Source organism: Sphaerodactylus townsendi, linkage group LG01 (genome assembly GCF_021028975.2).
Source record: "Sphaerodactylus townsendi isolate TG3544 linkage group LG01, MPM_Stown_v2.3, whole genome shotgun sequence".
NCBI classification, from domain to species: Eukaryota; Metazoa; Chordata; class Lepidosauria; order Squamata; family Sphaerodactylidae; genus Sphaerodactylus; species Sphaerodactylus townsendi.
The window spans coordinates 65,265,069-65,291,162 of record NC_059425.1 but is presented as its reverse complement, the minus strand read 5'-3'; the positions used below and the strand labels follow the sequence as shown (position 1 = coordinate 65,291,162).

At 43.4% G+C, this 26,094-nt stretch overlaps 1 protein-coding gene across 1 annotated transcript in view; it reads right to left on the bottom strand.

Moving 5' to 3' along the window:
* LOC125437428 (calpain-14-like) overlaps window positions 1-26,094 on the bottom strand; it is a 52,393-nt gene that overhangs the window by 13,554 nt on the left and 12,745 nt on the right. Inside the window, exons 6-15 of the mRNA XM_048504936.1 lie at window positions 25,254-25,319; window positions 20,511-20,596; window positions 18,219-18,293; window positions 15,673-15,825; window positions 14,905-14,915; window positions 14,482-14,686; window positions 7,446-7,640; window positions 7,061-7,097; window positions 5,660-5,722; window positions 4,737-4,791 (exon numbers count right to left, since the gene is read on the bottom strand). Coding sequence (XP_048360893.1) covers window positions 4,737-4,791; window positions 5,660-5,722; window positions 7,061-7,097; window positions 7,446-7,640; window positions 14,482-14,686; window positions 14,905-14,915; window positions 15,673-15,825; window positions 18,219-18,293; window positions 20,511-20,596; window positions 25,254-25,319 — 946 coding nt within the window. The remainder of the gene's footprint in view (window positions 1-4,736; window positions 4,792-5,659; window positions 5,723-7,060; window positions 7,098-7,445; window positions 7,641-14,481; window positions 14,687-14,904; window positions 14,916-15,672; window positions 15,826-18,218; window positions 18,294-20,510; window positions 20,597-25,253; window positions 25,320-26,094) is intronic.

The following is a 26,094-nucleotide window of genomic DNA, read 5'->3' as shown; positions in this document are numbered from 1 at the left end:
GCTCACTCTGGGACCAGCTCAGAAGACTGGCAACCCTTAAAGAAATGAAAGGGCGAGTGGGGGGGGGGGGGAGGTGCTGATCGTTGTTTATTCTGAATGTCTGCCACAAAAGCTTTTATCTCATTAACGCCTTCAGCAGTTTCAGATTTTATCCATTTATGAATCTGGCCTCCTCTATTCAGCTTTATTGGTTATTCACAAGGCTTGGACGGGGTGTGTGTGTGTGTGGGTAAGAGGTCTGTTTCTGGTAAAGGAACATTCAGGAAGACAACAGGCGGGCTTCCTTTGACACCTTTCAGTTCAAGGTATGGCTAGTCTGCCCATTTTATTTATTTATTTATTTATTTATTAGATTTTTATACCGCCCTATCCCCGAGGGGCTCCGGGCAGTGTACAATAATAAACATAATATAACATAAAATGGCTAAATCTTTAAAAGCAGCGATAAAACAGTAAAAGCTAAAGCATACCGTCAAAATATAAGGCATGAAGTAGATATTCACTATCCAATATGAACAGCAAAAATCTCAAGAATGCATCAGAAATCCAAAAACTTCTTAAATAAAAGGGGATGGGATTGCCAATGTTGTAAAAACTGGGTAGTGCAGTAGGTTTTGCATGATGGGCAAGCAGTATGAGCAAAAATAAATGGGGTGGAGTGAAGAATAAAGGAAGGAACAAGCAAGAAAGGCGCAGTTGCTGCTCGGGGTGGGGAGAAGCAAGACCAGCTGATGCCGCCCAGTAAGAGGGGGAGGGGAGCCATGCTAGAAAGGGCTAGCATCACTGGAAGAAAGGAGGGGTGAGCTGAGACTTTAAAGGGGCTCGCCCTCCTTTGTCTGGGCCATGTGCTCGCCGGCTGACAATTTGCCCACCCACCTCTCCCTAATTTTCTATGTTAATGCATGCTTATTTTATCATAGCCCAGTACTTGGTGGTTTGGCGCATGGGTATGGCTCTGGAAGGGCAAGGTGAAGGGAGCTAGGGAGTTACGCCTTCCCCTTGGGAACAGCAACAGTGGCAAGAGGCGACTGCCCCTGCCGAACTGGCCCAAAGGGGAACATCTCTGGCCAGGAGCGTCCACCCAACAGAGCCCCACAGTAGAACGAAGCTCGGGATGGGGCACCTGCCCTGCTGAGCTTTAGCACGTTACCCGTATGACCAGATCCAGACCCATGCGCAGCCTCACACTGCTCTGGAGGGACATGTCCACGCTACCCTCCAACCTCCTGGGATTGGAAGGTAGTGTGGACGTGTCCCTACAGCCCGCCAGAGTAGTGCTAGAAGGGAGGGGATGCGAAAAGCAGCACCCTCATGCATGGAGCCGCCTCTGGTTTGGCCGCTCGACTCACCTTTCCTTCCAGCGCTGCTCTGGAGGGCTGGAGGGACACACCCATGCTACCCTCCGACCTCCGGAGCCGCAGTATAAGGCTGAAAGAGCCGCAGGTTGCAGACCCCTGATCTAATACAACAAAGCATTTTCTTGGAATTATATCTGTAATTTGCAAGAATATATCAGGACATTTGGTTTGCTCAAAACTCAGAGTTTTCAAGATGGTATTCTTGCTTTAAGCCAGTTAAAAAATTCTCAGGATATTTATCTGAGCTTTCAAATGCGTTTCTAAGAAGAGCATTTATGAGCGCCCAATTTCAGACAATGCTGTCATCTTCTATTCAGAACAGATACAGTAAAATCTCTCCTGATCTTTGTTTCTATTCATGTGCCTCTAACCATGGAGAAGACCTTGTCCACTATTTTTTCCATTGTCCATTATAGACTGAGCTGAGTTATTCCACAGCCTGTGAATTCAGATGAAGATCTCATCTGTTTTCTTTTGCCAGATGTAAGCCCAGCGATTACATATAGGATTGACTTTTTTATGCATTTATCAATTAAATTAAGGAAAAGATATGTGCTTGCCAGCCCTCTAAACTAGATCTGTTCATTCTGTTTTTGTCTATGGAATTGATTATTGTCTTTTATAGTTGTATACTAACAACAAAACCTGTTGTGTGAGAAAATACAATAGGCTCTAGAAAACTGTTGTTTGCAAAGTTGGATTTCATCTTTGCAAAGTGGGAGTGGGGGAAAGAGCAAGGTGCCTGTGGAAATTGATGGAAAGCATTATTAAAGATAGAACTGTCAAGGTAATAGAACAGCAAGCCCTGCTTAGCAAAAATCAACATTGCTTCTGCAAAGGTAGGTCCTATCTCACTAATCTTTTAAAGTTTTTTGAAAATGTCAGTAAGCTTGTGGACACGAATGATCCTGGGGACATGACGTATTTGGATTTCCAAAGGTTTTTTGACAAAGTCTCCAATCAAGGACTGCTAAGCAAACGTCATGATAATGGGAAAAGATAACAAATCCTCCTATAGACTGAGAGCTGGCTAACAAGTAGGGCAGGGGAGGTTCTAATTTTCCTCCCAATGAGGGTAGGGGAAGGACCAGGTGCAGCTCTGTGGGCTCTTCCTCTCCTTCCTCTCTCTTCTCCTTTCTCTTCTCTCTCTCTCCTCTCTCTCTCTCTTCTCCTTTCTCCTCCCACCTCTCTTTCTCTCCTTCTCTCTTTTTCTCTCTCTCCTCCCTCCCCTCCTTCTTTCCCTTTCTGTTTCTCTCCTTTCTCTTTTTCTCTTTTTCTCTCTTTCTCCTCTTCTCTGTCTCTCTTTCTTTCCTTCTTTTTCTGATCCCCTAGGTGTTTCTGCAGGTACTATTTGTTCCTAGTAGGGCCCAGTTTGAGGTATTACGTGGATTCTTTGCCAAAGGCATCTCCATTGCCTTTTTTCATCCATAACAATTTACAGAATAATATTGCTACCTTTATCACATTCCTGTGGCTGAGCATTCAACAGTCAAGCCTTGTCTTAAATTGTTATGAATCTACATAAAAATGTGAGCATATGATATTTTTATACCAATTTTCACAATTTAAGAAAAAATGTTTTCATGTCCTGAGTGTGGTCATAGAGATGGTGTCTGGACAAGTGATTAATGGTGTCTGTTTTTTATTCTAGAGCAGTTTCTCTTTTTTAAAAAAAAAGGCTTTAAAAATGATAATCTTCAATAAGTGATATGGACTGGGGGTGGGGGACAGGTCCAAAAAAAGGGGGGGGAATGAGCCCTGTAGTGACAAGGAGGACTCACATAAGTATCCAGTGTGATCTTTGGCATATATGCTCAGGAGGAAATCTCATTGGCCTGGACCTAGATGGCCCAGGCTAGCTCAAGCTGGGAAGCTAAGCAGGGTTTGCCCTAGTTAGTATTAGGATGGGAGTAGGTGAACTTCTATGGTTGCTATGAAGAGGCAGGCAATGGCAAACCACCTCTGAACATCCCTGGAAACCAGCTGTGACTTGAGGGCACTTTCCTCCCTTCAAATGGAGAGATGTCCCTTAAAAGCTCAATTATTTATATATCTAACCCAGGTGCATGTCATGCACTAGTGACTCAATAGAAAAGTGCTTTTAAAATTGTATATATGTGCTGGATAGGATAAAGGTTGAATGCCACACAGTAGCTTTGAATTGAAAATATTTTTGCTCAAACCATCAAAAGTTCCAGTCAGTGGTGGGGAAGTTCGCTTAGTGGTGGGGGGAAATTAGAGGGAACATTTATCCTAAGCTTAAGAGCCTGTCCTGTTTTAATAACTGATAGGATATGTATAGAGGAATGGATAGAGGAATTGCGTTTATCCTTTATTTCTTTTGAATCTCTTGCTTCATCTGGTGCTGTGCTAAAAGTATGCTTTTAAACATTTTTAAAATAAATACTTTTAAATGTTGGATGCTGGTAGCTGTTCTCTGTACAACATAGACCTCTGCCATCTTGGACACACTATTGAAAAATAAGGGCGCCTGGAGAAAGACTGGCCGTTGGCAAGCAGCTATTCCTCCAGGGGCGCACCAGGTTGTGAATCATCCCTGAGGTACCCAGGAGAGGGGAAGCGAGAACACAGAGGCTAGGCCTCAGAGTTAGAAAGGAAGCTGGGGGGCCCTAACCCTCCCCAGTGGAAAATTCCTACAAAGGACAGGTGGTGACAAAAGAAGTTGGCAGCCCCTGAGAGAATAGAGCCTGCAGGTCAAAGCAGGCCTGTTCCTCCATATTTGATAATGAATGGGGGGCTCCAGGTCAGATTAGAGCCACAATAGAATGGAGAGAATGCTCCCATAATGCTTTGTGCAATAAAACCAGAGTTGGGGTAGCAATTTCTGACAATTTCTCCCTTCCAGTGACACCCAGGAACAAAATGTCAGGGCACTCGGTAGGAGAGGGAAGCCCTACTCTGCAAAGTCCATGAACAATACATGTCATTTCATTTCTTAAATTGTTATAAATGTATAGAAATTTATAAATTTTATAAATAAATGTATAAGTCAGTGGTGGGAGGGAACTGAAATAACTGAAAATGTGCAAAGGATGAGAAAAGGCTACTGTCTCTCCCAATTAATTGTACTCCCATTCCCCATCCCAGCCTTGGGCAGCTGCTATTCCCCCTTCAAACATCCAGAAAATTAATTCACAGGTATCCCAGCAGTATCATATTTGTTTGACCCTAACGATGTGAAAATATTAGCATTTCAATATATGCCACAGGAGTCCGTATTACAACATCAGCAGCGTCACAGGAGAAACATAATCATCTTTTGGGTATCCATATAAGGCTGAGTTGAAAATTAACGTTGCTACATTTCACTTGTGAATCCACAGAAAGAGGGGTTTTAGCAAACTAGCTTGTACTTACTTGTCCAGGCCATGTTCAAGAGCCGTTGGAGCTGGACAACGTTTATTTCAGGATGCTGGAGCGGAAGAGACAAAAGGCAAGACTTAAATGCTAAGCACCATCTTTGCTTAGAGTCAACAATCAAGCAAAAATATCACGTGCCCAAGCTCTATAATATCCATCATCCAAAGCTAGAGCTTTTTCATCATGCGGAAGCACTGCCTGTCAGCAGGGAAAAATGCTCACACATAAGCTTAGCATCTAAATCACATCCTGCATGTGAACCCTGTTATGTCTCTTTATTATCCCCCTTCCTGCTATCAGCTATTAGGCAATGATTTGATATATTGGAAATAAGTATCTGCAGATCCAAGATAACATTTTCAAGAAACACTGCACTGAAACTGTATAATATGGGAAAACTGGTGCAAGCAAGTTCAGTAGGTCTTTCATCTAACCAGTGGCCACAACCTGATAAATGAGTACCAAAAACATAGTGAACCCATAGCACAAGTGTCTATTGTTTTCTAACAAACAGGTCACACTTGCAGAAGAAACATATGATAAATCCCCTTTGGCTACACCACTTCAGAATGGAATAATGAACAAATGCAGTCCAACAACTGATTCTCCCATCTGCATTTTGAAGGGCTGTACCACATCATTCTGTTGAATATGTAGACCAGGAACAATTGAAGGGGCATGTTGGAGGCGTAGCATACTGGATTTTAATTAGCATAGATGGTTGAGACATGAATTTTCCTTGATAACCTCAGGAAGATTCTCTCACTGGCATTGGCCTCAAGTAATCTTCTCTAGGAGCCGTTATCTTCCCAAATATGAAACCTTTCTTTTAATCTACAAATCTACACAAATCAACTAAAATAGAACAGTTATAATGATGCCAGTTCATTTTCTTCAGCTGACAAAGTACAAATGCTTACTTGTTCAAAGTACTTCGTGAAGTAATCATCCCAAATTTTGTCATCATATTTGTCAACAATTTCCTGAAAAGTATAACAAAAAAAATGGGCTTCAGAAAAAAAGCAGGGTTTTTAATTTTTCTAATGTTCAAAAACAGAACCAGCACTATCAGCTCAGGTGGTTGTCTCAAGTGGCAGAGCTGAGGTGGTGGTAGACGATGCCTCACCTGCCTGTCCCCAGCCTCTCATGGTACCACTTCCTTCACCACCACCTTGCCCCAGATGCCTCTGCCTGGGAACCAAAGCAACTAATAATCCTTGCCTTCTTTTCCAGTCAAACAACATGCTGTTTTATATTACGGGCAGACTGATGCATGACTTTCACTGGATCTTTCTTCTAGGCCACACAAGAAGTCCATTGCTCTTAACCACTACACCATGCTATAAGGGATTTTCATGAGTGTTTGAGATGCCCAACTGCACTGCTTGGCCCACTATTTTTAAACAGACTGTGGGAAAGAAGCAGAGCAGGGAGTTTTGCAGTGCAATTCATAGGAGGACGACGGTTCTGTGATGACAGGAGACGACACTGCTCCAGTGCAGCCCTACCACCTCCTAAGGTGTTACAGGCACCACGGGGAATATAAAAACTGACAAACTTTCCCATCAGTCTGAAAACCCCTATTGCCATCTAATGGGCTATGCCACATTAAAATGTGGCGCAAGTTCCTGAGGGGTGTGGGGGGTATTACCGAGCTGAAAGCTCTGTGGAAGCTGACTAAAGTTGGCTCCATCCCTGGGAATGTCCCAAGACTGCCCCCACCTGCACTAGCAAAGCCTCCTGCAGTGGAGCGTTGGGGCACATGGCAGCTTCCAAGTTCAGGCACCACACAGTCGCACTGTGTCCCACTGCTGGCATATTAGCCCCTCCGCTAGTGCATTTGCTCCTTGTGCCGGCAGAGTGAGCACCCACATCGGTGTACACTCATGTTGCTTCCAAGAGTCCTTTCTCCCCACTGTTAGCTGCTCTGGCTTCCAGAAAAAAGTGGTGGAGGAGACGACAGCTGGCCTCAGGAAACACCATGGATTGAATTGGCACTGCTTATAATGTGAATGTGATACACATCTAGATGAAGGAAGGGGTACATGTTCCCATAAGTCTCACAGTGAGGATATACATGCTGCTCATCTCCACCTTAAGTGGGCTGCACAGAGATTGGTGCCCAACTCTTCATCTGTGAAGCATTTGAGATTTTTTTTCTTATGCTGATTTCATTGGCAGGTCGCCTTAAGAAATCTGGCACCTTGCACAGGAAACTGGACCAAGCAGAACAGTACTAAGTTACAGATAGAAAGAGAAATAGCAGAAGAGCCAGTGATATAAAGTGAAAGGAAAGTCAAATGGCTTGTTTCTCATCTCACCTTTGAAAGTACTGGACTTGAATTTCCACCAATTTCACTAAATGCAAAAAGAACAAAAAAGAAAATTAGAGGGTCTTTTAGCCAGCTTATACAACATCATGTCTTAAATACAGTGGCTTACCTAGATTATGCTCTGTTCACAAACACAGCCATACTGTAGCAGTGGTGGCTACAATTTAGAGTAGTCCACTCCAATCAGCAGCACCTCCGCACTGTCTCAAGCTGCCTGAGAACCTTTTAACAGAGTTGAACTAGGCACCTTCTGCTCACAGAATCAGAATATGTGCTTTACCAATGAACCAGGGCCTCTCCCCACAATAAGAACAAATCCTTGCACTGTTAGATACATCAGGATGGCTGTAGCGAAACAATGAGTGGCACCTACCGAAGATTATGTTTCCTGGAGAAGATGCGCAAGAGGAACTCTGACTCTTGGTGAGGTTCTGAGGTGGCAGGTACAATGACATAGACTCCAGGCGGCAGCCGGAAATCCTGAGTCACCTCATGGTCATTCACAAAGACTGGAGAGCTATTCAAAGGCAGGTTCTGGACAAAGAATTCAGGAGGTAGTCTTTTATTGCTCCCACAGTACTGGCAACAGAAAACAGAAAAACACATACTCTGACTGCATTAGATGTCCCAGACAACAGTCATGTTATGAAGAATGAACTAGACAGGGGCATTGCTACAGAAAACGGCACTGGGGGCAAGCACTGAAATTGCACACACACACACACACCCAAACTCTGCTGCCACAGCATGGCCTTCACAATTGGGCAGTGAAGTCTGGGGGAGGCGGGAGTTGCCAAGCCATCCTAATGGTACGTATGGACTGACTGACTGACTGACGGACAGACGGACGGACTGACGGACTGACACCTCACTATGCCTATGATATCAAGGTATTGTACAAACAGCAAAGGGTTGAAGAAAGGTATCTCTTCCTCAAGAAATTATTATCAGCTTCAAATACCTTACTCCAGAGTAATCCCATTTGTTAATTTAAACAGATGTTACTGACAAAGTTGTACCCCAAATGATACTAGGTCAATCAGCCCAAGCAAGGCTTCTCCTCATGGCCACTGTTTTTCAGTTGAGATTGTATCTGCTGTTCGTGTTTCACTGTTGTAAATTTGGTGTTTCAGGCTTATTAATTTAATGTACACCATCTTGGTATAATTGTATACAGAAAGGAGGGATCAAAAATATTTTAAACAAAGAAATTAAGCCTGTTACTGTTGTGATTCAGTTTATGGATTTTTTTTCTTTTTAAGGAGATAAATTACACAGATTTTATCTATTCTTGGTGAGGAAGGGGTCCTGTACAAAATGCAAAGGAGATTTTTCACACAGTAAACAAGTCTTCAACCCTTGATTGTACCATGATGAGAACTGTAGTGGGGCGGGGGGGGGGGGCAGTGAAATTACCAAAGGAACTTACAGGATTCTGGGGATAGTTGAGCAGTCCTGGTCTACTCAGAATCCTACTCATTCAGTGGGGGTTACTCCCAGGAAAGTCTTGTTAGGATTGTTAGGAAGAGCTCAGTAGGCTTCCCGATTATTAACAAAGATGCTTCCAAGCCAGGCCTCCTTTGACCTCCTTTGTTCAGCCTGGTCTCTTTTGCCATGCTGCTTCCCATGCCTACAAAGTCACCCATTAGTCAACCTCTGCCTCACATTCCTTTGTCAAAACCATCTTCCAGATCCCTCTTGTTTTCTGCACAGCCCTTCCCCCTGTCTTCCCCTGGTCAGTTTCTCATCTTCTCTCTCCATCCTTATTTTGTCTATAATGGATTGGGGGGGAGCAAACCACTTGGATGCCTGTAGAGAGCCAAGCCCATGGCTGAGGCAAGACCCACATAAAATAGAAGTACCGTGAAATCCTCTCCAAGCCAGCTGAGTTTAATGGACTTTGCCTAGGGCTGCACCAGTTGTCTCACACTATACTACGCAATGTATAGATCTCTTGCTTGCAGTCCCATCATTAAAAACAAAGAACATCTGAAAACTGCTGCAAGAATTGATTTACACTGCCTTTTTATGTGATGATTATCACATGATTACAAATGTTCAGTAGTCAAGTTTCTCTCTCCCTCACTTGCATGTGCATTAAACATTAAAAATTCATTTAAAAAAATCAAGTTGCTGAACAACAGTTGCAAGAATCAAATGGAAAACATGAAGACAAGAAATTACTCCATTCAAAGGTGTCACAGGCAGTCTTTCTAAGGCTGCCTATTAGTGAATATTTTGATTTTCTGAGCCATTCTGTTCCTGCAGCTCTTCTGCAGGGGGCGGGCTGAAGCATATATCTTCTAATTACAAAGATTGGCAGGAAAGCTTGCCATCAACCAGGCCTGAGTAGAAACAATCATGCACTAATCTCATGTCATTATCAGGATAGTTTAAATCAGGTGTATCAAACATGCAGCCCAGGGGCCAGACTCAGCCCCTTGAGAGGGCTTATCAGGCCCTTGAGTCAGATGCGGCAACCCTTCCCCGCCCCTAATTTGGAGTGAGAGAGATGTTATTTTAGCTGGTTTGCAGACCTGATAAACCATCTCAAGCTGAGATAGCCCCCCACTCCCACCCCCCTGCTGGGAGCCCACCCCCCTGCTGGGAGCTCACCAGTTGTCTCTCTCTCTCTCTCTCTCTCTCTCTCTCTCTCTCTCTCTCTCTCTCTCTCTCTCTCTCTCTCACACACACACACACACACACACACACACACACACACACACACACACACACACACAGGGTCCAGCCGAACCAATCACATTTATGTTATATTTGGCCTTTGTAACAAATGAGTTCAACACCACTAATCTAAATATTTCCCCATTTGAAACGTACTCTCCTTGTTTCATGGGATCTCAACATTTAAGACCTCCTCTCATACAAGTTACACATCTTGAAGCCTGCTCCTAATAATGATAATAACTTGGAAGAAGTCCCATTCAATTCAGTGAGACTTACTTCCAGGAAAGAATGCTTTAAACAGCAGCTGATGTTTCACCCAGTGCACTTTAAGAGGCATTTCCCATTGCTATTGTTTTAATAAAAGAATACCCAGCAATGAAATCAACTCAAAAGTTCTATTGCTTAAGGATGCTAGAGCCTCCTTGAACTGACTGTTTCTCAAAACGACTGACATTTTGCTCTTTTGTGGACTTTGTAGCCCAGAAGAGAAGCTGCAGAAATACTTTGCTTTCTCTTTGCTTGTAGTTCTCCTTTGCTAATGCAGCCATTTGTCATCTACTAAGAAGGTGGGGTCGCCCCTTTAAATGCATCATATTTTAAATCTCAGGCTTTTATGCCTCAGTCAATCCCATGATTCATTGTATTTCCAATTTTAAAACTGGTCTTGGTTTTGTACTTCACTATATTAATCTCAGCGTTCAATACAATCCTGAAATTTACCTCATAGCAGTCTTCAGCTCTCATTTACTACAAGCATGCATGTGAAAATGCCATTTCCCAGTTGGCCCCAGGCTCTGGAGATAAATGAGGTTGGCTTCAGTGCTATACCGCCCCTAGAGGATGGGGCGGTATAAAAGTTTAATAAATAAATAAAATAAATAAAAATACCCAGGTAGCCATCCCTGCCTTACGATCATCTAATTTTAGGACCTCCAAGGTGGGCAGAAGCCAAGTAGGCTTCACCTTGAAGGAAAAGTGCTTAATTTCTCAAATGGCATGTACTTGGAACTTGAATCTTATGTGCTGGGTGATGGTTGTAAGGTAAATGATTTTTTGCAAACACTCGAAGACACTGGCCTATTCTGCACAACACAAAAGAATTGTTTTGCCTTTTTTTGTCCCCATAGCACAGGGGGGGAAAGTGTTCCAGGAGAACACAATTCTTTTTTCTGACTCCCCTCCCCCACTCAGAGGCGTACTGGGGAAAATGGCTCCCAGAGACATCCGTTCTCCAGCCCACCCGCTATGCCTGGGGTGGGGCCCACCCCACCCCAAGCCCCACCCCCAAACCCCCACCCCCAAACCCCCACCCCAACCCCATCCCCTCCTGGCTGTCGGCTCTTTGCTGGCCTCTGGAGAAGACAGAAACAACTGGAAGACTCTGTGCTGGGGCCTTTCTTTTTATAAGCTTGAGGATGAAGCCATGCCCCTGAGGGGTGGGGCCGTGGCCCCTGAGCTTATAAAAGAAAAGGGCCCAGCATGGAGCCTTCCAGTTGTTTCTGTCCTCCCCAGAGGGCAGGGGAGAAGGGACTGCCAGCTGCCGGCTTGAAGCTGGCAGTAAGGAGGGGGCGAGGCTTGGGGGGAGCCAGGAGGGGGCAAGTCTTGGGGGGTCCTCTGGCTTCCTTGGCCCCACCCATGTCAATGATGACTTCCTGCTGCTTGCCATCTTCCTGATCACGTGGGGGGGCGATTTTGCACCCCCATGTGATCAGATCAGTGGTGCCCAGGGACAGAGGGTTTCCCCTGTCCTTAGGCAAATACGCCACTGCCCCCACTCCACCCCAGCTCTAACTTTTGGTTTGTGAGCAGCTTGCGCCTGTCATTTTCTGCCACTTCAGGCTTTTCCCTGCCACGTGCCATTTGCACAACGTTCCCACAATGGTTCTTCTGCTCACAGCTTATTCGACCACCATTTCTGTGTGTAAAGGACATGATAAAGTTACTTTTGACTGCTGATTCTGCACACGTGTTGTTTTTTCTTTTTTGATGTTCTTTTCAATGAGGTATCTTTGAAGCTATGAAGCCTCAAAATGAGATCTCATATCGTGTCTTCGTAACTTTGAAGATATCTCATTGAAGACAACAATAACAAAAAAGAAAAAACAACACATGGGTGGAATCAGAAGTCAAAACTAACTTTATGCATATCCTTTACACACAGAAATGCCGGCCAGATGAGCTGCAAACAGAGGAACCATCTATGGCAGTGGTGGCGAACCTTTGGCACTCCAGATGTTATGGACTACAAGTCCCATCAGCCCCTGCCAGCATGGCCAATTGCCATGCTGGCAGGGGCTGATGGGAATTGTAGTCCATAACATCTGGAGTGCCAAAGGTTCGCCACCACTGATCTATGGGAACATTCTGCAAATGGTGGGTGGCATGGAGAAGCCTGAAGTGGCAGAAAATGGCAGGCACAAGCTGCTCACAAACCAAAAAGGAAGAGCTTTAACAGTCAGGCAGGAAAAACAAAACATTTCCTGTTTGTCCATACAGCAAGTAGCAAATGTTTTCAAAGCAGCTTCAAGAAAAATGTCACTAGTTTAGTGTTTCAAGAAAAATCTGCTTGGAGCAAAAATAAAATGTCTTCCAAAAGTTTTGGAGAAAAGCTGCGGAATTCCACCCCAAAATGTTTTTTTTTAGCATCCTGATGATGTTTTATTTGTGTTGTTCAGAATGGGCCGCTGTCTTCTTTGTTATAACTAGATATGTTCCAACTCTGAGTTCATGGTCACTCATGTCTAAAACTTTGATACTTGGAATGAAAATAATTTGCTAAGCCATAGCTATTTTTCACTTTTTGCTGGATTGGCTGGGGTTGGGTAAAATCTGTGTTGTTATCATCTTTGGAATCATCTTATCCCATTGTTCTGCTACAGAAGAAGAAGAGTTTGGATTTAGACCCTGCTTTCTTCTCCAATAAGGAGACTTGAGACCACTTACAAACTTTCCCTTCTTCTCCCCACAACAGACACCTTGTGAGGTGGAGCTGAGAGAGATCCGAAGATCTGTGACTAGCCCAAGGTCACCTAGCATGCTTCATGTGTACGAGTGGGGAATCAAATCCAATTCACTGTTCACATGAAAGAGTGAGGAATCAAACCTGGTTCCCCAGATCAGAGTCCACCACTCTTAACCACTATGCCATGATGACTCTTACAAAGAAGAAGAAAAGTTACCTGCATTCTGATTTTCTAATGAGGCAGGAACAGGGTAGCTCAAGATTAACTTGCCCCAGGGACATTCCACATGCAGCTTAAATGTTCCAGTTTGCCACTGGGGTTGGGTCTCATACATCTGCAGTATATCAGAATGCAGCTACCAGATTACCATGTGTGGCTTGGTGTGCAGGCAAAAAAATATATCCCTAAGGACAGCTCCTTCCCTGGCATATAACGATTTAAGTATGAAGAATCCAAAATATCTTTGTCAGAGTTTCTTATGAGCATCATTTAAATGTTGGGTAAATCAAACAGACAAAAATGCTTGTATTGATTTAGCAGCATTCACAAATAATCCCATAAGGAATGAATCAAAAAGATGCAGGAACAACCTCCAGGTATCTCTGATCCTTCAAAGGAAATATAAAATCATTTCTCATTCAGCCTCTTATCGCTTCTGGGTACAGCTAGGGAACATCACAACTAAAAATTAAGCCATAACACTTCATTGTCTTGCAATGTATTCAGTTGCATTGTGATATTAACAGTCTTTCAGATGCCTCAAGAAACTCACCTTAAATAGGATAAAACAATTTTGTGCTAACCTGAATTTCACATCTGCACATATAATGGGAACAGAAGGGCTGCAAAAGCAAAAGAATTAAGATTTGGCTATACTGGATACTCTAAATTAGTATGCCAACTTCCCAAGTGTGGTTTGGATTGCAGTCTATATTTGAATTCTACACACCTCTACAGCATATTTCAGTATTTTGGCACATCAAATCTCTCTTTAGTATTCAAAGTTCCCAACTGAAACAACATTCAATAGCACTGGAATTGCATTTGAATCAAAACTGCAAGTTCTCAAAATGATTTGAAAATATTCTTTCCTTAAGTGAGAAGCTGTTTGAACAAAATGGTACATGAAAAGATGGTGCCAATAAATAAATAAGAGGTGTTAAAATTCTACATACCTGTTGGCCCACCTAGAAGGAAAGAAAACAGAACACAAGTCAATCTGTAAATGCTAGTGAATTCTAAGCCCTTTGTGTGGATGAAATTTAGCCTCTGAACCAAACAAAGGGAGCCTCAGTGGAAGCATTTTAAACCTTGCTGCAGACATTTACACAGCTCAGTCACCCTGCTCAGCACACAGACTGAGACACAGATTGCCACTGAAATCTTTAGCACCTTTTCATCTTATGAATAAAAATTGGACTGAAGATAGAGGCAAGGTGTGTACACCATCTACAAAGCAGTCATGAAGTCAATGGGATACTTCCTCATCCAAAACAAGAACGAAGGGCACTGTTCCCCCTAAAACAGGATATTGTATATCCTGGTTTTTCTTCACAGACTCGCAGAATTAGTTATTGAACAATTTTTTAAAAACGACACTAGAATTGGGGAGAATCTTTGTCCCAGTGTACAGATTTAGTCACAAGGATGGGTCAGGATCCTCTTCTAACCAGGGAAGAGCTTGGTGCTGAAATGATTGGGGTGAGTTGTCCTAAGCAATCTGTAAAGCCAGTGGCCTTTTCACAGATTGCTTAGAACAACTCATCCCAATAATTTCTGCACACACAAAAAATTAGGCCTACCTTATAGACATAAAAGCCTATGTGAAAATGAGGCATCTGATTCCGGTGTTTGCTGTTGTGTTTTTGGATCAGAGAAACCAGCACACTGCAAGAGTACAAGGATCTCTTGCTCCCGTTTCCTTGCAGGACTTTCAGCTGGTATTGGGGGTTCATCCAAAATGTATCTGGGAAGCAAGACCACAAACAGATGAGCCATGTACCTCCACAGCATGATTTAATACATTGTAGAAAGTCTTAGCAACGTTTGAGTTGTGGTGCCAAAGAAAAAAAATCATGGGCAGATATATTATCAAGCAGCACATCCTACTAAAATCATATCTGTGACTTCACGGATCCGTAATATTAATGTGCTAAATCATGATTCAAACAAAGAAGAAATAACCCATTAGCAAACTATTCAGAGGCACTAAAATCTGCATAGGGTTACAGAAGAAAATCATTATGTACCCATTAATTTATATGAGACCTTTCCAAGAACTATGGCATTTAGTGAAGAAAGTCCACTAGTGTGATCTGTCCTAACATTCAAGAGTTTGCAAACAATGTGTTGGATCCAGGCTAAACTTTCCCGCAGTAGAATAGAACTTTCCTTCCTCCCCTTCCCACTGCAGCCCACTGGTTTCCATCAAATGCTGCTCTTGTGGAATAAGGGAGCCTGGGAAACTGGGCAGCCAGGATGTCACTGTGGCAGGCCACCTCTCACCTCTGACCAGAGGTGGAGCAAGGGGAAACTGGGCCCAGGGTGCGCGCGCCTCCGCCACTGCCCCTCCTGCCTCGTGGGCACTACGCCACTGCCTCTGACCCTCAGGCTTCTGCTGCTGATCAGTCAAGGATCAAAAATGGGATGGGGGAACCAGCTTTGTGTGGCACAACATAGAGATTTGAGAAACTTCTGTTTCAACCCCACAATGCTCCCAGGGGTTGCCTGTCAACCACAGGCAAATCTCCTGAGAAACAGATGAGTGTGGTTTGCAGTGGAATGGAGAAACAAGTGGTAATTTTAGTCTGGATCTGACTCAAAGTAATATTACATTTAAAATGTTGATAGAAAGACATCTGTCCAAGAAAATAATCATAATGATCCCATACAGTATTGCATATGATTACTTTATAATCTCATGCCCCTACCCAAGTCTTACTTTTGTGAGACCTCAACCTGCCCCCTGCTGTGACTCCTTTGACCCATCTGCCGAACTGCAGGGAGGACATCCACTTTTTCCCATCTTCCTGGCTCAGCAGGTCAGGAGTTAATTTACAGATGATCAGATTAGCAAAATGGGTTTTAAAATCTTGCAGAGTCATCCTATGATAAAGGAACAAAGACATGCGGAGTTAAATGTCCAATACGGCAGTCAAAGGAAAAAGCCAGTTCATTCCAGTCATTTACTTAACAACAACCCCCCCCCCCCAATGAGGCACAGCAGATGTCCTTTCCAGAGCATTTAAAAGAAAACTAGTACCATTTTAATTTTCCCCCACTCAGGTCTCAATTTCTAAAATTAGAAATGTTGTGCCTCAAGTCACATCCTTTGCCTTGGCACCCTTTCCCCTCCAAGTGGAGCACACATTTGTCTCAGATAAGGGAAAGACTCTCAGAAGACTCTCAAAGCTGCTGGTCTCCTTTACAGATGGGCCTGAGAAGAGATCCAGCTTTAGCAAATCCCACTAAGGATTTTTTGTTCCTGCACTTTGGTCCTGCCTGTTTAACACAGGACAGATCTACTAGCCTTCATGTGCCACGTCTCCTGTTCAGGCTACAATCCCCCCCCCGCCCCCCCGAAGCATTCCTTTTTTAAAAAAAATAACAAAACTTTATTAAGTTTTCAAAAATACATAAAAGATAAAAACAACTCAAATAACAAGTCAAAAATTACAAAGAAAGTAGATTAAAGAAAAGGAAGGAAAGAAAACTTTATGTGATTTGCACCATCTTGCAGGGCTGGCTCAGTCTGAAAACAAATAAAACACTTCAAAACCTCAAGCAGAAACTCTTCTGCAGATTTCCCCCCAACACTACAGGTCCCTTTGAGAGGGAAGTTTGTCTATTGAATTTCTGCTTGGCACACAGTCAGCAGAAGGATGCAACTTAGCAACCTTCATTTGTATAAAGCAAACACACCCTTAGTCTACAAGAAGCAACTGTCATTTCTTTGTCCTGCACAATGCCTGACACACTGTCAGTGCTAAGCACACATTTAATTATTAGCAAGCAGCAACAGGAGGATGGGCAGACATGGCAATCTGAAAGAAATAAATGTGAACAGAAGATATGGAATTCACTTGCATGTTAACATTGCCATCTAGTGGCACAATTGTATGGCATCAGAAGTTGAATAAATCCTGTTCTTTCATAGATGTTCAGGGGGAAATCAATGTGAGCGGATCTCAAAATGAAACTGAGAGATATGTGATCAAATCTCCCATGTTTGTTTTTTTCAGTTGAAAGACACCAGGGAACCAGAAACGAGTTCAGGGAAGAAGCACTCAGGTATTTTATTTTCTCTCCCCCCCTGGCTGCTTCAAACAGCAGAAAATTCCCCAATGTGGGCTCACAACCACTACAAATGCAGAGGCATAAGGAATGGGTATCAGGTTTTCCCGCGTTATTCTCTCACACCTGCTTTTGCACTGTTCCTGCACTGCTGTAGACCTTTTCCCCAACTTAAAAAAAACCCTGGTGGTAGATATAACTCTACAGTGCATTTTGCTATACCACCTACCAATTGTCTTTAAAAGCCTGCTAGTAGTGTGCATAAGTTGGGGAGAAGTCAGTGCAAGAGAATGGGGTGGGCAAAAGCACCAGCTGTGAGTAAAGAAGTTCAGAAATCTACACCTTCTTGTCGACATGTGGGCTAACTTGCTTTCACTCTGATATTTGCAGAAATATCAGCATGAGATCCAAGTTGATTCTGGAAAAATTGGAGCAAAAGAGGAAAAACCATGAAAGACAATGGAATGGGATCAAGAGCAGGTGATACAACATTGTGCGGATGCTCTGAAAAACTGCTTCCACAATGACTTTGAGATCTGATTGGTTTCTTACAAGTTTGAGCTGAGATGGTACAGTGCCACCAAAGCTATACAACATGTTTTGTTTAAGATGATTTCTCTGATGCCGCTTCACATAGCTTTCTCAAGGTGGTTTACAAAGTAGTATAGAAAAGAACATAAAATATAATGATTAATCTGAAAGTGACATACTTTCAAAAATTTTAAAGAAAGACAGGGTCTTGCAGGGAAGCATGGAAGCATTAGCAGAAATATGAACTCCTCCCTAACTCCTCCTCATTGTATTTCTTCTCTGGCCCACAGAGGAAGAGCAAACTGATTCTCATATCCAACTAATCTTTCCTTCCACTGGGACAATCCATCTGTACTGGGTTATTCATTTTCTTATAATCCTATTGCCACAGGACATGGATATAAGTGAATTTCTTCTAAGCCAATCATTTTGTCTTTACGCCTCTTCTAAATACATTGTAGGAAAGAAAATCCCATTGATTTCAATACTACTGTCTTCCATCCAAATGAATATCATGCGAGCATATTTGGCCTAAGAAAAGTATGGGGAAGGTTTTTCACACTTTCTTAATTTTAGGAGGTTTATAGGAATTCTGTTCTTATAGAATTCTGTTCTAAAGTGGCAGAAGTGGCAGAAGTAACAAAAGCAGTGATATAGTATTTCTTTAAAAGTACCAGAACTCTCCATCATCACCGTTTCTGTGCAGCAAAATCTTCTCTTTGGGGCTGAGCAGTTCCCATTTCCCAGACCTAATGAGACCAGAAAAATATTTTTAAAAAAACATTGCTTATTAAGCATTATTGTATTATAGACAACTTTTCTGCAGTGCTCAAATTATGAGAGAGGAGTGAATAGTAGCTCTGTAGTTAAATCTATAAGCCATGCCCCTAGGCTAGGGTTGCCAACTTCAGGTTGGGAAATACCTGGAACCTGAGAAAGGTGGGGCTTGGGGAAAGGCAGGACTTTAGTGGGGTATAATGCCATAGAGTCCACATTGGCCATTTTTTCCAGGTGAACTGATCCCTGTGACTTGGAGATCAGCTGTAATAGCAGGAGCTCTCCAATCACCACCAGGAGGTTGGCAACCCTACTCTAGGCCCTGTCAACCTACCCCCCACCCCCCACACATATCCTTCTAAAAAGAATGCCTACAGAGATTGTCACAAAAGATCGGCCTTGGCGCTCACAAAAAGCCATTCAGGATTGATCAGTGACAAACATGGTAGTGTCAGACAATCCAATTGTTCAGTGTATTGTCAAAGGCTTTCACAGCCGGAATCAATGGGGTGCTGTGTGGTTTCCGGGCTGTATGGCTGTGTTCTAGCAGCATTCTCTCCTGACGTTTCGCCTATATCTGTGGCTGGCATCCTCTGAAGATGCCAGCCACAGATGCAGGCGAAACATTAGGAGAGAATGCTGCTACAACACAGCCATACAGCCCAGAAACCACACAGCACCCCAATCCAATTGTTCTTGGACATGCAGGTCTCGCTAAGACTGCTGTGTATAGCAGTTCAACTGTGTAAAGTGGTTGTACACCCAAGATGTTTGGCCAGAATCCTCTGAAATACTTATGGGTTCCACAGTAAATACTCTGAGACCTGAAGAGGGCCTTAAGGGGAAGAAGTTTGAAAACTACTACATCAGGAAACCCTAACTGGAGATGAATGCAACAGAGCACAGGTTTACCATGTGGAAAGTGGCACAGGTCCAGTCATTTCAGCAAATGCAAATTTTTCTCAATTACATGCAGCATCTGCAGAAATTCCTCTCTTTTTTTTCCAATGCTCTGCAAGGTCTGTGCTGGGCCTACTCTCCCTGGCATTTTGCAGTAGTGAACATAAGAAGAGCACCACTGGATAAGACCAATGGCCTATCTACTCAAGCATCCTATCTCACACAGTAGCTAATCAGTCTCACACAGTAGGGCCAACATTAGGGCATAGAGGATGAGGCTTTCCCCAATGTTGCCTCCTGGCACTAATTTTAAGAGGTTTGCTGCTTCTGAATTTGGAGGTTTCCTTTAGTTGCCATGGCTAGTAGCCACAGATAGTCCTATTTTACATGCATCTGGCTAATCTCATTTTAAAGATGTCCATGCTTGTGGCCATGACTACATCCTCTGGCAGCAAATTTCAACTTTTAATCACTTGCTGAATAAAGAATTCTGTCATTTTGTCTATTCTGAATCTACAGCCCATCAACTTAATTGGATGCCCCTGGGTTCTGGTATTTTGGGAGAGGGAGAAAAATAATATTTGTATGATTGTGCACAATTTTTCAGACCTCTATCACCCCCTCCCTCTTCCCCCCCCCCCCCCCCCGCCCCCCCACACACACTGAAAAGTCCCACATTCTGCAGCTTTTCCTCATAGGAAAGGTGGTCCAGTCCTTTAATCATCTTGACTATGCTGCGGCTTAGGTATGTGTTGGGCTAAGTGTATCAGGGGTTACAAAATGTCTGCATTTTGTCATATCATCACAGTGCAATGTTTCACTATAATGAACTGACCTTTTGAGCTGTGGGCACCTAAATTAATTTAACCTTGATATCATCACAAACAAGATTGCCTTCATTAAGCTCTGCCAGCAGATGGCAGTGTGATTTCTGCCTGTCAAATATTTGCTCTTTTACTGCCATAATCCAGGGCTCACCTGTCAAACTTTTCTTTAATGAGAACTACTTCTGAATTATCAAAAATATCCAAAGGTATTCCCCACCCATTGCATGTTACAATTTTTGGTTCTCTCCCAGAATAAGAACATGTACTTGGAAGAACACCAGACCGGATAAGCAGCTCAGAGAAAAATAGTATGAAATAAAAACATTTTTAAAAAACCTAGAGTAGACCTTTTCAGGATCTTTTCTTGGATCCTCAGGGAGCTATTCAAGCTACTCTGCAGAAGCCAGTGAGCCAACCACATTGCATGAGCATTCCACTGGAGACCCTGCTATAAACACTCACCTGTCACTCCAATCGCCTTTCCATTCAACCTTCCCCCAAGGATTCCTTAGTCTTACTAAATACTCTGGTCCATGTTTGCAAGTCACCTGTCAAAACAAAAATGCATTGCTTTTACAAGGCCACTGTTCAATGCCCAGCTGTACCAGCTGCTTATAATAACCTGGCAGCAATTCAAGCTGTCGAGTTTTGCCTACAATTTTTTTTTAGCAGCTTAGTCCTAAATATGGTCATTTCCGCACAGTCAAAATATCCTGGATTGAGCAAGGAAAATATTCATGTGCAGCCAAGAAGTTTGCATGGTTCCCAGTCCTAAAACGAGTTTGCCCCACAATATTTCCCTCATCCCAGGGTATTCAAAAATTGCCAAATTGGTGATTCTTTTCAAAAATCCAAGGGTGAGCCTGTTACTGTGTGAACTCCAATCAGGTATTTATTTTTCCCGCCCAACTGCCTGATCTCCCCACCTGACATTCATTCAAGCTGCCACTCAAAAACAACAGCCAATCAGAAAGCAGGACACCAGGCATGCTCAGATACGCTTGCAATGTAAATACAGAAGTCCCGGGCTCGTGCAAAAGAAATTGGAGTATTTCCTCCCGGTCTTCACTGGACTCCTTCACAAAACGGGCAGCCATGCAAATGGAAAAACCAGGATAAAACAGACCAGGATTGTAAGGAACCAATGCTACCGGTATAATTCTGCCACGCGGAAATGACCTATGTTCATCACAAAATCCCTCTTGTGTTTAACATCCTTTTGTCTTGTTTGCAGCAGCAAGGGTATCTGAAGTCAGCCTCATCTGTAGATTTTCCCTCCACCAGAGGCTCAGGAAACCCAAACAATTTCTGAGGGTGCTTCCCAATTTGTCTGAGTTGTGGTAGCCAAAACTAAACCATCATATTCTTACATGGATCCTTAATAGCCTGACTGTCATTGCCTCCATGTTTTGGTCCCATACCAATTATGGTCCACAGAAAGAATTCCACCCAGTTTATTTTTTACTAGACTGTTCAGCACACACTAGAAGTAATATCAGGTCTCTTCAGTAGCACATTGCTTTCTCTCCTTCCCATTTTTGGCCCATTCTTTAATCCAGACTAAGAAATCTCAAACAGTTACCAATCCCTACTTCTGTCTTCATTATGATGTTTAGCAAGATCGGTTAAGGGCAGAGCAGTGACAGCTGGATCCCGTTTCCAAGAGTAAAATCCAAAGAGAGTCATCTCTATCTAGCAGGTTGACTCAGTTTACATAGGTGTACAGAGAAGGAAAGATGGTGTCTGGGAGTTGCTTGTGATGGCTGCAATCATATGCAGCAAAACATCGCAGCAGAGCATTAGGAAGGCATAAGAAGCAGCAGCAAAGGCTCAGATAGCTGGAGATGTAACTCATTATGTCATCCACTGGACCCTTGTTGAAGAACAGAGATGCTTGCTGAAGTACAGGAGAATGACTGTGGGTAAAAATACACCTTGCCAAATAATATCAGTTAGTTCAAGCAAATGCTGGGTGTTTCCCACCGGATCCCCCCTATGCTGCGCGCTGCTCTCGGCACGTGGCATCCCTGGCGCGCTGCTCTCAGCGTGCGGCATCCCTGGCACGTGCCCCGGCATGCCCACAACCCCGCGCTCTGCGCGGGGTCATCAAAAGGCGCCCTTTGCAAGAGCGCCAGGGATGCCGTGAGCTAAGGGGGCGTGACAGCAGCAGCGTCGGGGCGGCTGCGCTGTCACCACCCCTCTCGTGGGGAGTGCCAGGGGACCCCGCGCTACTCTCCTCAAGTAGCGCGGGGCTTAAGGTAAGTGGGGAAAGGCCCGCTGTTGTAATTTGCCTCTGGATATTTCCATTTCCAGATTTATCAGTATTGGGGATAAATATGTTTAGCAAGAATTAAGGAAGTGCAGATGTAGTTCACCCTGTTGTGTGCTTTATTGAATTATGGTCAAAAACATAGCACCTGAAGCATGTGCTCACCATTCACTAGTTCTCATTTCTGCTGAAAGGAAATGTAACTCAGCTCAGCTTACCATACACTTGCAGGCTCTGTTATCAACAGAGACTCGTGAATCAATTACTGCCTTTGATTTACACACGGGCCCAGCTATTATCATCTATGTTTTATTCATGTCACTAAAAGGAGAGCAGCTCTAAAAAAGAAACCATTTTCATGCTCTCATCATCTTCAATAAAGCTTGATAGTATTGAAAGTAAGGAGAATAATGTACATCAAAAGTTCCCTCATACCGTCTACAACATTGTCATTGTCCAAGGTCATTCTCATAACTAAAAGACTCTAGATCAGCTGTATCCAATTAAATGATTACAGAAGCACCACCATTCATTTAGATCTGCTTCCTCAGAGCCATAACCCATTCCACCCATGTGCTGTACCTGTTGTCTGTGAGAACCTCCCAGCTTCAGTTGCCATTTTTAGAGCAGAACCATCACTCAGAGGTATTTTTGTGTGTGTTACATGCAGAAGATCCCACGCTCCATCTGGTTCTCTACTTGTCAAGGCTTTTATATATCAACATCATTGTCAGAAAGCAATAACCACTACACCCAGTTCTGACAGACCATTAAAACCATATGTTTTTCAGTGCAAGATCATACACCATCTTTGGTTTATATTGTGGAGGATTTTTCATTTTGTTTTTAAATTGTAAAAGTGCACAAAACATGGCAGCAGGGCTGGGTCTTGTTCACAATGCTCACACATTGGTAAATCTTGGATTCCAACTGCTAGAAACCAATTAAAATAGATAAAAGGTATAAACACAATATTGAGGAGGTCACAGAAATTTCAGCAGTCCAGTCAAAGATCCCTGGTGCATTTGATATGGCCTTTGGACCACCTATTGAACAGCACTTTTATTGATACAGCAAAAGGAGTGGGCTTTCCTTTCTTAGACTTCCTATACTTCTGTTGGGCCCCTTCCACACAGCCACAGTACAATGGGTTGCACCAGTCATAAATGAAGCTGTCTTCCCCGTGGACCGATCGCGTGGGTGGCCATCCTGTGGTCAGCGAGTGATTCGGCTGATCCACATGCCTTTGCATGAAGGCACTTCATGGACTTAAAAAAATTTCCTGGTTGTGCTTGCGTAGCTACACAGAGACAACGCACAGAAAGCAAATCAAAAAACCCCACACAGGCCCGTCTGGCTGTTGCCAGCCAGTGGGGACCCTGCTGCCAAGCCTTGGGGTGCACCCTCAGGTGCCCACAGAGCCAGGCAGCCTGCAACCACGCTCATGGCACTGGCAAGCCAGCTGTGAGCCACCACCCGTAGAAGCGCCATTGCAGGAGGCGGGAATAACAAACCTGCACTGGCGTAATGCCCATTGGGCAAGGTGGGCAGCTGCCCAGGGCATCACCTTGTGGGGGGCATCAAAATGCTGGGTTTGTTTTTGCGTATTTTAGTGGTTTTCCATTATTTGCCTGCAGGGGGCACGGTAACTTTGGCCCCCCTGAACCAAACTGCACCAAACTTGGGGGGTATCATTAGGGCAGTCTCCTGATGAGACCCTGAAAGTTTTGAGACTGTGCCTTCAGAAATGTGCCCCCCCCAGCCTGCAACCCCTATTGACAGCAATGCAGAAAACTCAATGCAGAACAATGATTCTTGGGCAAATTTCTAGGATGTTCCTGCAGGGGGTGCATTTTTGGATGTATCAGCACCAAAATTTCAGGGTATCATCTGGAGATGATGGCACCCCCCAAGTTTGGTGCAGCTTGGTTCAGGGGGGCCAAAGTTATGGACCCTCAAAACTGTAGCCCCCATCTCCTATTAGCTCCCATTGGAAACAATGGGGGATGGGGCACCCCCTTTGGGAGTCCATAACTTTGGACTCCTTGAACCAAACCTCACCAAACTTGGGGAGTAGCATAAGGACAGTCCCCTGATGATATGCTGAAATTATGGTGTTTATATGTCTAAAAATGCACCTCCTGCAGGCACCAATGTCCTGGTGCAAAAAGAAATTTGGTCGTGGTGGAGTGGCCGCCCATGGCGGGCGGGGGCATCCAACTCAGGTTTTGCCCAGGGCTACAGTTTGCCCAGGGCTGCCTCGTTACGCCCCTGCAAACCTGTCTCCAGACTGACTGTTTGCTCAGCGGCAGCTCACAACCAAGTTTTTCTGAAAGAGTTGCTTTTTCAGCAACTTTTGAAAGCGGCTTGGCCACTTTAATGTGGCCCTGACTTGTTGTGGGGACAGGAACTGTGGGAAGTTTCCTCCACCAAAAATGGTTTAAATAGTGGCCTTCAGCCATGTTTTTTGGCCTGTGCAGAAGGGGCCCTAGTCAGAAACAGCATGGTGCACAGGAAAAATAGAGTGAGAGAGGCTATGGCGAGCCAAGAAAGACCAAAGCAACAAGAGATAACAAGTGGGGAGGGGAGTGAAGAAAATCCAGATGACATGGGGACAAGTGTGAGGTGTCACTGATCCCCAAGGACAACTGAGATGCACAAAGATAAGAAGGTTATTCATTAAGAGAAACAAGGGACAGCTGGTTGGGACAGTTATCACTATGGGGTAAGAGCTAAAAGAAGTTGGCAAGATAGGTCTTTTGGAACAAAAAGATATGGAAAGAAATGCTACAAGATCCAAACACTTCTGGGTCCAGGGAAGGTACCATTTTATGGTCATATCAAAATGCCATAATCAAATGAAACATAAGAGTGTAGACACTGGCCAAATTTTTTTTAAACCCATATGGAACTACCCAAAAAAGATGTGGACTCACTTTTCGTATGCCAGTCATTGTATAGGCATGGCTTGCTACCAGTCCATTCTCGAGAACTCTTGTTTTCTGTATAGAAGGATATAAAAAATAGCCACTGAGTTTAACCATGGTCTCAACCATGTTCCCTAGTGATTAATGACGCAACATGATCTGTATTTATGAGAAAGCAGTGGGCATTTGGCTCTTTTTGAAGTGCCTTCTGCAGCTTGAGGGACACTTCCTTGGAGACTCATTGTTTGGCCTGTTCAGTTCAGTTCAGTTTATATTGATTCAACATCAGCTCAGAAAGTATTAATAAAAACAATTAAAACCGTTATATACAATACCTAGACCAATAGAAAAGACTTAGATGTGCCAATATAATCCAACATTTCAAATTCTTGTACTAATTTAACAATAGAGGGGGTCAGTTATTTGAAGATTCAACCATCTGCTTTCATAGTGCACATACTGTTATATATATATGTGTGTGTGTTACATTATATGTGTGTGTGTGTGTATAGATGTTACATTATATATATATTTATATATATATATTTATATATTTGTTACATTATATATATATATATATTTGTTATATTATATATGTGTGTGTGTGTTACATTATATATATGTGTGTGTGTGTTACATTATATATAGGTATATGTGTTACATTACAAATAATTTATTTGGAGAAGTATGGAAGGAGGAGGGCAGTGTATAATTGCTCTGATCTTCCTGGAGAATTTATTAAAATGGATATAATGTGCTGGGAGCATATATCATTATAATAAGGACAGTGTAATAATAAATGATCAATTGTCTCAACCTTTTGCATTTAACAATGGCAAACCCGCTGGGA